The following is a 12,097-nucleotide window of genomic DNA, read 5'->3' on the forward strand; positions in this document are numbered from 1 at the left end:
TACATAATACACATATGATGAAATTCTGGTTTAGAATGAAACTACTGAACAAATTAACAAATCAGCACAGCAAGTAAGTGAAAGAAATAGGTTTTGATGATGTTTTACTGGTAATGGGGACATACGTAAATGCCAAATAACTTTTTGGTCAGTGTCACCTTTATTTAACTAGGCAAGTCAGTTAAGAACAAATTGTTATTCACAATGACGGCCCGACCCCGGCCAAACCCGGACGACGCTGGGCCAACTGTGCACCTCTCTATGGGACTCCCAATCACGGCCGGATGTGATACAACCTGGATTCGAACCGGGGACTGTAGTGACGCCTCTTGCACAGAGATGCAGTGCCTTAGACCACTGAGTCCGTGTGTGTGTGTGTGTGTGAACTCTTTAACTGTACTAGAATGCTTAAAAGTCCGCAAAAAAATGGTAATATTGGTTATCGGTATCGGCCAAAAAATTTCATATCGGTGCACCCCTAGTGTGATCATTACCTCATCATTCAAATCAAACTTTATTTACATACAATGTTTTTACGACAGTAAATCCATCAGAGATCTATTTGCCAGTTTCTGCATGGTTAGGCTCTGCTTGACACCGACACTTCTCCTGTGTGAGTCCGTACATGTGCAATTAGATGCTCCTTGCGAATGAAGCCTTTCCCACAGTCACCACAGCTGAATGGTTTCTCTCCTGTGTGAGTCAGGATGTGTCTCCTTAGATCCCCCTTCTGATTGAAGCTTTTACAGCAAAAATGACAGCTGAATGGTTTCTCTCCTCTGTGAATGCGTATATGTCTGGTTAAGTGCTCCTTGCGATTGAAGCGTTTCCCGCAGTCACCACAGCTAAAAGGTTTCTCTCCTGTGTGAATCTTCATGTGCATGGACAGATTTCCTTTTTGTTTGAAGGTCTTGCCACAAAAGGGGCAGATGCAGGGTTCCCCCATTGGTGCGTTGGGATCAAATGGTGGGCTGATGTCAAGCCCTACTAGGTCGCTGCTTACGGCTGAGCTGTGGCTGGAGGCATTGTTACGATTATATGGAAGGTCACAGGGAATGTCAAGACCCTTTAAGTGGGTCACAGTGCCAAAAGGTTTGAGATCCACTGGTTTAGAATTACTCTCTCTGTTCTCTCCAGTCTGGGTTTGGGGAAGAGTCAAGGACCAAAGTGGGTCCTCCTGATCACATTCACTTTTCACACAGGAAGGAGTGAATATGAACTCTATATCAGGCTCCAGCCCTTGAAACTGCTCTTCCTCCTGACTGGTCCTGACTTCCTCCTCTTCGTCTATAATCAGTGTGGGCTCTGGGTCCTCCTGCCCCAGGCTGGGGCTCCACTCCTGCTCACAGTGCTGTTGCTCAGGGGGAACCTCCTCTTCAGAGACAGAGAGCTGCAGGGAGTCTGGAGGGAAGGAGAGAGGAGGGTCAGAGGTCATCTGAAGTGGCTTCAGAAAGTATTCACATCCCTTCTTTTCCCCCCAAATGTTGTTGTGTTACAGACGGAATTTAAAATTGATTTAATTGAGATTTTGTGTGGCCTACACACAATACCTACCCCATAATGTCAAAGTGGATATTTTTAATAAACAAATTAATTAGAATTGAAAAGCTGAAATATCTTGAGTCGATAAGTATTCAACCCCTTTGTTACGGCAAAACTAAATATGTTCAGGAGTAAAGATGTGCTTCACAAGTCACATAATAAGTTGCATGGACTCCCTTTGTTCAGTAATAATGGTGTTTAATATGATTCTTTAATGTCTACCACATCTCTGTACCCCACACATACATCTGTAAGATCCCTCAGTAGAGCAGTGAATTTCAAACACAGATTCAACCACAAAGACCAGGGAGGTTTTCCAAAGCTTAGCAAAGAAGGGCTCCTATTGGTAGATGAGTAAAACAGTTTAAAAAGCAGATGTTGGATATCCCTTTCCCTTTTTTGAAGTTATTAATTACACTTTGGATGGTGCATCAATACACCCAGTCACTACAAAGATACAGGCGTCCTTCCTAACTCAGTTGCCGGAGAGGAAGGAAACCACTTAGTTATTTAACCATGAGGCCAATGGTGACTTTAAAACAGCTACAGATTTTAATGGCTGTGATAAAAAAAAAAAACTGAGGATGGATCAACAGCACTGTAGCTTCTCCACAATACTAACCTAATTGACAGAGTGAAAAGAAGAATGCCCGTACAGAATACAAATGTTCAGAAACATGCATCCTGCTTGCAATAAGGCACTAAAGTAATACTGCAAAAAACGAGGCATAGAAATGAACTTTATGTCCTGAACACAAAGCGTTATGTTTGGAGCAAAACCAACGCAACACCTCACACTTCATATTTTCAAGCACGGTGGTGCATCATGCTATGGGTATGCTTGTCATCAGCAAGGAATGGGGAGTTTTTTAGGATAAAAATAAACGGAATAGAGTTAAGCACTGGCAAAATCCTAGTGGAAAACGTGGTTCAGTCTGCTTTCCACCAGACACAGGGAGACGAATGCACCTTTCAGCAGGACAATAACCTGAAACACTTGCAAATCTGTGGCAAGAATTGAAAATGGCTGTCTAGCAACTATCAACAATCACATTTATAGAGTTTGAATACTTAAAAAAAAGAAAGAATAATGTGCAAATATTGTACAATCCAGGTGTGCAAATCTCTTAGAGACTTACCCAGAAAGCCTCTCAGCTGTAATCGCCTCCAAAGGTGGTCCTAACATGTATTGACTCAGGGGTGTGAATACTTATGTAAATGAGATCTGTTTTCATTTTCTAAAAAATTACAAACATTTCAAACAACATGTTTTCATTGTGTGTAGATGGGTGAAGGCACTGTATATACCACATAATTAAATAGAACACTTGAATCATTCATTTGAACTATACATTTATAAGAGCTATACAGCCTAGCACATAGATAGGGCCACCTTCTAGACAGACTGTATTCTATACAGCCTAGCACATAGATAGGGCCACCTTCTAGACAGACTGTATTCTATACAGCCTAGCACATAGATAGGGCCACCTTCTAGACAGACTGTATTCTATACAGCCTAGCACATAGATAGGGCCACCTTCTAGACAGACTGTATTCTATACAGCCTAGCACATAGATAGGGCCACCTTCTAGACAGACTGTATTCTATACAGCCTAGCACATAGATAGGGCCACCTTCTAGACAGACTGTATTCTATACAGCCTAGCACATAGATAGGGCCACCTTCTAGACAGACTGTATTCTATACAGCCTAGCACATAGATAGGGCCACCTTCTAGACAGACTGTATTCTATACAGCCTAGCACATAGATAGGGCCACCTTCTAGACAGACTGTATTCTATACAGCCTAGCACATAGATAGGGCCACCTTCTAGACAGACTGTATTCTATACAGCCTAGCACATAGATAGGGCCACCTTCTAGACAGACTGTATTCTATACAGCCTAGCACATAGATAGGGCCACCTTCTAGACAGACTGTATTCTATACAGCCTAGCACATAGATAGGGCCACCTTCTAGACAGACTGTATTCTATACAGCCTAGCACATAGATAGGGCCACCTTCTAGACAGACTGTATTCTATACAGCCTAGCACATAGATAGGGCCACCTTCTAGACAGACTGTATTCTATACAGCCTAGCACATAGATAGGGCCACCTTCTAGACAGACTGTATTCTATACAGCCTAGCACATAGATAGGGCCACCTTCTAGACAGACTGTATTCTATACAGCCTAGCACATAGATAGGGCCACCTTCTAGACAGACTGTATTCTATACAGCCTAGCACATAGATAGGGCCACCTTCTAGACAGACTGTATTCTATACAGCCTAGCACATAGATAGGGCCACCTTCTAGACAGACTGTATTCTATACAGCCTAGCAGATAGATAGGGCCACCTTCTAGACAGACTGTATTCTATACAGCCTAGCACATAGATAGGGCCACCTTCTAGACAGACTGTATTCTATACAGCCTAGCACATAGATAGGGCCACCTTCTAGACAGACTGTATTCTATACAGCCTAGCAGATAGATAGGGCCACCTTCTAGACAGACTGTATTCTATACAGCCTAGCAGATAGATAGGGCCACCTTCTAGACAGACTGTATTCTATACAGCCTAGCACATAGATAGGGCCACCTTCTAGACAGACTGTATTCTATACAGCCTAGCACATAGATAGGGCCACCTTCTAGACAGACTGTATTCTATACAGCCTAGCAGATAGATAGGGCCACCTTCTAGACAGACTGTATTCTATACAGCCTAACAGATAGCTAGGGCCACCTTCTAGACAGACTGTATTCTATACAGCCTAGCAGATAGATAGGGCCACCTTCTAGACAGACTGTATTCTATACAGCCTAGCACATAGATAGGGCCACATTCTAGACAGACTGTATTCTATACAGCCTAGCAGATAGATAGGGCCACCTTCTAGACAGACTGTATTCTATACAGCCTAGCAGATAGATAGGGCCACATTCTAGACAGACTGTATTCTATACAGCCTAGCAGATAGCTAGGGCCACCTTCTAGACAGACTGTATTCTATACAGCCTAGCAGATAGCCAGGGACAGCTTCTAGACAGACTGTATTCTATACAGCCTAGCAGATAGCTAGGGCCAGCTTCTAGACAGACTGTATTCTATACAGCCTAGCAGATAGATAGGGCCACATTCTAGACAGACTGTATTCTATACAGCCTAGCAGATAGATAGGGCCACATTCTAGACAGACTGTATTCTATACAGCCTAGCAGATAGATAGGGCCACATTCTAGACAGACTGTATTCTATACAGCCTAGCAGATAGATAGGGCCACATTCTAGACAGACTGTATTCTATACAGCCTAGCAGATAGCTAGGGCCACCTTCTAGACAGACTGTATTCTATACAGCCTAGCAGATAGCTAGGGCCACCTTCTAGACAGACTGTATTCTATACAGCCTAGCAGATAGATAGGGCCACATTCTAGACATACTGTATTCTATACAGCCTAGCAGATAGCCAGGGACAGCTTCTAGACAGACTGTATTCTATACAGCCTAACAGATAGATAGGGCCACCTTCTAGACAGAGACTGTATTCTATACAGCCTACCATTTAGCTAGGGCCACCTTCTAGACAGACTGTACTCTATACAGCCTAGCAGATAGCTAGGGCCAGCTTCTAGACAGACTGTATTCTATACAGCCTAGCAGATAGATAGGGCCACATTCTAGACAGACTGTATTCTATACAGCCTAGCAGATAGCTAGGGCCACCTTCTAGACAGACTGTATTCTATACAGCCTAGCAGATAGATAGGGCCACCTTCTAGACAGACTGTATTCTATACAGCCTAGCAGATAGATAGGGCCACCTTCTAGACAGACTGTATTCTATACAGCCTAGCAGATAGCTAGGGCCACCTTCTAGACAGACTGTATTCTATACAGCCTAGCAGATAGATAGGGCCACCTTCTAGACAGACTGTATTCTATACAGCCTAGCAGATAGATAGGACCATCTTCTAGACAGACTGTATTCTATACAGCCTAGCAGATAGCTAGGGCCACCTTCTAGACAGACTGCATTCTATACAGCCTAGCAGATAGCTAGGGCCACCTTCTAGACAGACTCTATTCTATACAGCCTAGCAGATAGCTAGGGCCAGCTTCTAGACAGACTGTATTCTATACAGCCTGGCAGATAGCTAGGGCCATCTTCTAGACAGACTGTATTCTATACAGCCTAGCAGATAGCTAGGGCCAGCTTCTAGACATACTGTATTCTATACAGCCTAGCAGATAGCTAGGGCCACCTTCTAGACAGACTGTATTCTATATAGCCTAACAGATAGCTAGGGCCATCTTCTAGACTGAGACTGTATCTCTTGAGAAATGCCTGAGTGCAGATAGCTAGGGCCACCTTCTAGACAGACTGTATTCTATACAGCCTAGCAGGTAGCTAGGGCCAGGTTCTAGACAGACTGTATCTCAGTCTAGCAGGTAGCAAGGGCCACCTTCTAGACAGACTGTATTCTATACAGCCTAGCAGATAGCTAGGGCCACCTTCTAGACTGACTGTATTCTATACAGCCTAGCAGGTAGCTAGGGCCAGGTTCTAGACAGACTGTATCTCAGTCTAGCAGGTAGCAAGGGCCACCTTCTAGACAGACTGTATTCTATACAGCCTAGCAGATAGCTAGGGCCAGGTTCTAGACAGACTGTATTCTATACAGCCTAGCAGATAGATAGGGCCACCTTCTAGACAGACTGTATTCTATACAGCCTAGCAGATAGATAGGGCCACCTTCTAGACAGACTGTATTCTATACAGCCTAGCAGATAGCTAGGGCCACCTTCTAGACAGACTGTATTCTATACAGCCTAGCAGATAGATAGGGCCACCTTCTAGACAGACTGTATTCTATACAGCCTAGCAGATAGATAGGACCATCTTCTAGACAGACTGTATTCTATACAGCCTAGCAGATAGCTAGGGCCACCTTCTAGACAGACTGCATTCTATACAGCCTAGCAGATAGCTAGGGCCACCTTCTAGACAGACTCTATTCTATACAGCCTAGCAGATAGCTAGGGCCAGCTTCTAGACAGACTGTATTCTATACAGCCTGGCAGATAGCTAGGGCCATCTTCTAGACAGACTGTATTCTATACAGCCTAGCAGATAGCTAGGGCCAGCTTCTAGACAGACTGTATTCTATACAGCCTAGCAGATAGCTAGGGCCACCTTCTAGACAGACTGTATTCTATATAGCCTAACAGATAGCTAGGGCCATCTTCTAGACTGAGACTGTATCTCTTGAGAAATGCCTGAGTGCAGATAGCTAGGGCCACCTTCTAGACAGACTGTATTCTATACAGCCTAACAGATAGCTAGGGCCATCTTCTAGACATACTGTATTCTATACAGCCTAGCAGATAGATAGGGCCACCTTCTAGACAGACTGTATTCTATACAGCCTAGCAGATAGCTAGGGCCACCTTCTAGACTGACTGTATTCTATACAGCCTAGCAGGTAGCTAGGGCCAGGTTCTAGACAGACTGTATCTCAGTCTAGCAGGTAGCAAGGGCCACCTTCTAGACAGACTGTATTCTATACAGCCTAGCAGATAGCTAGGGCCAGGTTCTAGACAGACTGTATCTCAGTCTAGCAGGTAGCTAGGGCCACCTTCTAGACAGACTGTATCTCGGTCTAGCACTATAACACTAGCCCACTGTGGGACGTATTTACCATCTGTTTGGCCCTTTTCCCCCGTCGGAGGGTATATCTGTGGTTGATGGACGTTTTTGATAAGGAAAGTGTAGTTTTAATTGCAGAGTGGTGCCCAGGAAATAATAAATTATTAGATGCTAACACACCCCTCTCCCCCTCCTCCAAACCAAAACCAAACATGGATGTTAACGTTTACACTAGGGTTGCAAAGGGTCGGAAACTTCCCGGAAATTTTCCATGGGGAGTTAAGTCCTGGGAATTCTGGGAATTTTGCTTAAATTCCTTTAAAAAAGTTAGCTTATAACAGTGAACCTTTTTTTGTGGAATACACAAGGCAATTCTAGATCTTGTGGCATATTTTGGTTAAACTATCCCCAATTCAATGGAATTGCAACCCTCTGCATGCACAGTGCACTCTTCCATCACATGTACAGCTGATTCTCAAGATCTTGCACACTAATGAGATGCTATTGAACCCACACTACTACACTGTCTGAGCCAAGAACCACGTGCTTTCTGGTAAGTTTTGATCACAATACTGGGTGGGGTGAATATATTTTATATGACATGGCATACATTATTTTTTGTTAACTAGTAAATAGTAGCCTACAGCAAAGTGTGTGTAAGTCATTTCTAACTTGTTAACAATGTGGGTTTTAGCTTGCTTGAGCCTGCTAACTGATGAGTGTTAATTCACCTGTTTCCATACATGTTTCATTTTAAAACATTTATCTGTATTTATCTATACATGGATAAAAATGTACTCCTTTTTTCCTAATCTTTACAGGAAAATGGGACCGGCACTATCTAATGTGTGGAGACATTTCACTGCAGCTAATGTAGAAGGAAAAGCTGTGTATAATTGCAAATACTGTGCCAAATCATATGTGAAGAATGCAACAAAGATGCAGAATCATCTGGCCAAGTGCATAAAGTTCTCTCAGCGCTCACATCAAGCAACCTCTGACAAAAGTCCCTATACTTCTATTCGAGGTGAAAATGATGAATCAGACACCTTATCGATAGCAACAGCTCATGGTCCTCCTGGAATCAGAAGTTTTTTTGACTCAATGGAGGAATGTAGTCAGAGAAATGCTGATGAATGTCCTGCTTGAGCTGTGTATGCAACTGGTTCACCTCTGATGCTCACAGGCAATGTGTATTGAAAGAGATTTCTGAATGTTCTTCACCCAGCATACACCCCTCCAACCAGACATGCTTTATCTACTCATTTGCTGGATGCAAAGTTCAGAGTTCAAGTGAAGGTCAAGCAAATCATAGGGAAAGCAGACTGTATTGCAATCATCTCTGATGGGTGGTCGAATGTTCGTGGGCAAGGAATAATTAACTACATCATCTCCACCCCTCAACCAGTATTCTACAAGAGCACAGACACAAGGGACATAAGACACACCCGTCTCTACATTGCAGATGAGCTGAAGGCAGTCATCAATTACCTTGGACCACCGAAGGTATTTGCGCTGGTGACAGACAATGCTGCGAAGATGAAGGCTGCTTGGTCTAAAGTGGAGGAGTCCTACCCTCACATCCAATCGTTGGCTGTGCTACTCAAGCATTGAAGAGAGCCAAGGAAATGGTTTGGTATGTGACGGGTCATGAGGTTATAGCAGCAATCTACCTCACCAAGCAAAGTGAGAAGAATAAGAGCACCACATTGATGCTGCCCAGCAACACCCGTTGGGATGGTGTTGTCATCATGCTTGACAGTCTCCTGGAGGGGAAGGAGTCTCTCCAAGAAATGGCCATATCACAGTCTGCCGATATGGACAGCCCTATCAAGAGGATCCTCATGGATTATGTATTTTGGGAGAGAGTGGTAAGCAGCCTGAAACTCCTGCAACCTATAGCAGTAGCCATTGCATGGATTGAGGGCGACAATGCCATCCTGTCTGTTCAGACTCTGCTTGCAGATGTAAGAGAAGAAACTGCCCTGCCCATTTCACTGTTGCTCCAAACAGAGGAAACTGCAGTTCTGAAATATATCAAAAAGTGTCCAGACTTCTGCCTGAAGCCCATCCACGTCGCAGCGTACATGTTGGACCCCAAATATGCTGGCAAGAGCATCCTGTCTGGTGCAGAGATCAACAAGTCCTATGGTGTCATCACTACCGTGTCTCGCCACCTTGGCCTGGATGAGGGCAAGGTTCTTGACAGTCTGGTGAAGTACACTTTCAAGCAAGGGCTTTGGGATGGAGATGCAATATGGCAGTCTTGCCAACATATCTCATCAGCCACCTGGTGGAAGGGACTTTGTGGATCTGAGGCTCTTCCCCCTGTTGCCAACATCATCCTCCAAATCCCACCAACATCAGAGCGCAATTGGTCCTTGTGTAGACACACACACACACACACACACACCAAAGCATGCAACAGGCTGACCAATACAAGGGTTGAAATTGGTGGCCATTCAGGCAAATTTGAGGCTTTTTGAGCCTGACAACGAGCCTTCCTCAACAAGGTTGGAAAGTGACAGTGAAGATGGGGCCTCATAGTCTGATGTTCAAGAGGTGGACATTGAGGAGGTCCAGGGAGAAGACATAGAAGACTGGGAGGAAGACAACCAAAGCTTTAGTTTCTAGACTATCATTTTACAACAAATGTATGTTGAAAATGTTTTTGGGAGACGTGATGTATCATTGGGGATCATTCAATATTCCCTTTCTTTTGTTGTTCTGTGAAATCGTCCCATGTGAAGAGTCAACTCATTTAATTGAAGTTCAAATAGTATTTTTTAAATTTCTACTGGAAGGATTTAATCATTTGTAATTATGTCTATTTATGACAAGATAAAAGGTTTATTTTTCTGTCTCCATATGATATGATAAATATATCGAATGCAAAAAACATCTACATTTAAGTGGTAATAATATTAATTCCCATATATTCCCATTAATTCACATGGAAAGTTTTCTGTATATTCCCCAAAATGTGCAATCCTAGTTTGCGCCCACTCTCTTCGTTCTACTTCCTGTCTGAAGCAAATACAATGTCTGTCGAGAAGCTGGACTAAGTTATGCCCCTGCCTATATCCCATTTCAATCAGCTTTTTGTGACAAAGACAACTATTTAATGCAGTTAAAGTGGTAGTAGTGGCTATTTTTTTTTTACCTTGAGGAATATTTTTTATCATAGTCCAAAGGTTTATTTAATTCTTCAAATGTTTCATGACTTTGTCAATCAACTTGTTCTTAATGAATCTTAATCATTGTTTAATGTTTCTGTATCAATATGGACTTTGTAAAAATAGGTCCGTTGGGGTCATTTTGACCCCAGGCAAAACATCTAATTCCGCCTATAGTAATTTGATAAATAGGACCTTCATTTGACTCCAGGTTTCTTTGGAGACATCATTACAAGGTTATCCATACCACCAGAGGGAGGAGGGGACCTGTATTAGTGATTTTTTTACCAGATAGACAAATCATCAGCAGATAAATAAACAGAGTATTCAAAACATTAGGAACACCTTCCTAATATTGAGGAGAGGAGCCAGGTTAAATTAGGATTTTTAAGCCTTGAGGCAATTGAGACATGGATTGTGTATGTGTGCCATTCAGAGGGTGAATGGGCAAGACAAAATATTGAAGTGCCTTTGAACAGGGTATGGTAGTAGGGTGCCAAGACCACTGGTTTGAGTCAAGAACTGCAATACTGCTATTTTTTTCACACTCAACAGTTTCCCGTGTGTATCAAGAATAGTCCACCATCCAAAGGACATCCAGCCAGTTTGACACAACTGTGGGAAGCATTGGAGTCAACATGGGCCAGCATCCCTGTGGAACAATTTAGACACTTTGTAGAGCCCATGTCCCGACAAATTGAGGCTGTTCTGAAGGCAACTCAATATTGCAAGGTGTTCCTAATGTTTTGTGCACTCAGTGTAACTATATACAGTATGCATATGGTGGTGTGTAGAGACAGTATGGACATTCTTTTGAAGAGATTTGAAACCCAAATTGGTCTACACGGACAAGTTCTGGCCTGATTTAGATCTTATCTGTCGGAAAGATATCAGTTTGTCTCTGTGAATGGTTTGTCCTCTGACAAATCAACTGTAAATTTCGGTGTTCCTCAAGATTCCGTTTTTAGGACCACTATTGTTTTCACTATATATTTTACCTCTTGGTGATGTCATTCAGAAACATAATGTTAACTTTCATTGCTATGCGGATGACACACAGCTGTACATTTCGATGAAACATGGTGAAGCCCCAAAATTGCCCTCCCTGGAAAACTGTGTTTCAGACATAAGGAAGTGGATGGCTGCAAATGTTCAACTTTTAAACTCTGACAAAACAGAGATGCTTGTTCTAGGTCCCAAGAAACAAAGAGATCTTCTGTTGAATCTGACAATTAATCTTGATGGTTGTACAGTTGTCTCAAATAAAATTGTGAAAGACCTCTGCGTTACTCTGGACCATGATCTCTCTTTTGAAAAACATATCAAGACTGGTTCAAGGACAGCTTTTTTCCATCTACGTAACATTGCAAAAATCAGAAACTTTCTGTCCAAAAATTATGCAGAAAAATTAATCCATGCTTGTGTCACTTCTAGGTTAGACTACTGCAATGCTCTACTTTCCGGCTACCCGGATAAAGCACTAAATAAACTTCAGTTAGTGCTAAATACGGCTGCTAGAATCCTGACTAGAACCAAAAAATGTGATCATATTACTCCAGTGTTTGCCTCTTTACACTGGCTTCCTGTTAAGGCAAGGGCTGATTTAAAGGTTTTACTGCTAACCTACAAAGCATTACATGGGCTTGCTCCTACCTATCTTTCCGATTTGGACCTGCCGTACATACCCACACGTACGCTACGGTCACAA

The 12,097-nt window shown here is 42.9% G+C and overlaps 1 protein-coding gene across 3 annotated transcripts in view; it reads right to left on the reverse strand.

Moving 5' to 3' along the window:
* The window catches only part of LOC110531390 (zinc finger protein 250), a 44,088-nt gene that overhangs the window by 29,562 nt on the left and 2,429 nt on the right, over positions 1 to 12,097 (reverse strand). Inside the window, exon 2 of one of the 3 annotated variants that reach the window (XM_036987242.1) lies at positions 1,370 to 1,401. The exons of 1 other annotated variant lie outside the window; for it this stretch is intronic. In XM_036987242.1, coding sequence (XP_036843137.1) covers positions 1,370 to 1,401 — 32 coding nt within the window. Of the gene's footprint in view, positions 1 to 335; positions 1,402 to 12,097 lie in introns of those variants that run through there. One more of the 3 variants, XM_021614580.2, reaches the window with a different exon arrangement.

The sequence above is a fragment of the Oncorhynchus mykiss genome, chromosome 9 (genome assembly GCF_013265735.2).
Source record: "Oncorhynchus mykiss isolate Arlee chromosome 9, USDA_OmykA_1.1, whole genome shotgun sequence".
NCBI classification, from domain to species: Eukaryota; Metazoa; Chordata; class Actinopteri; order Salmoniformes; family Salmonidae; genus Oncorhynchus; species Oncorhynchus mykiss.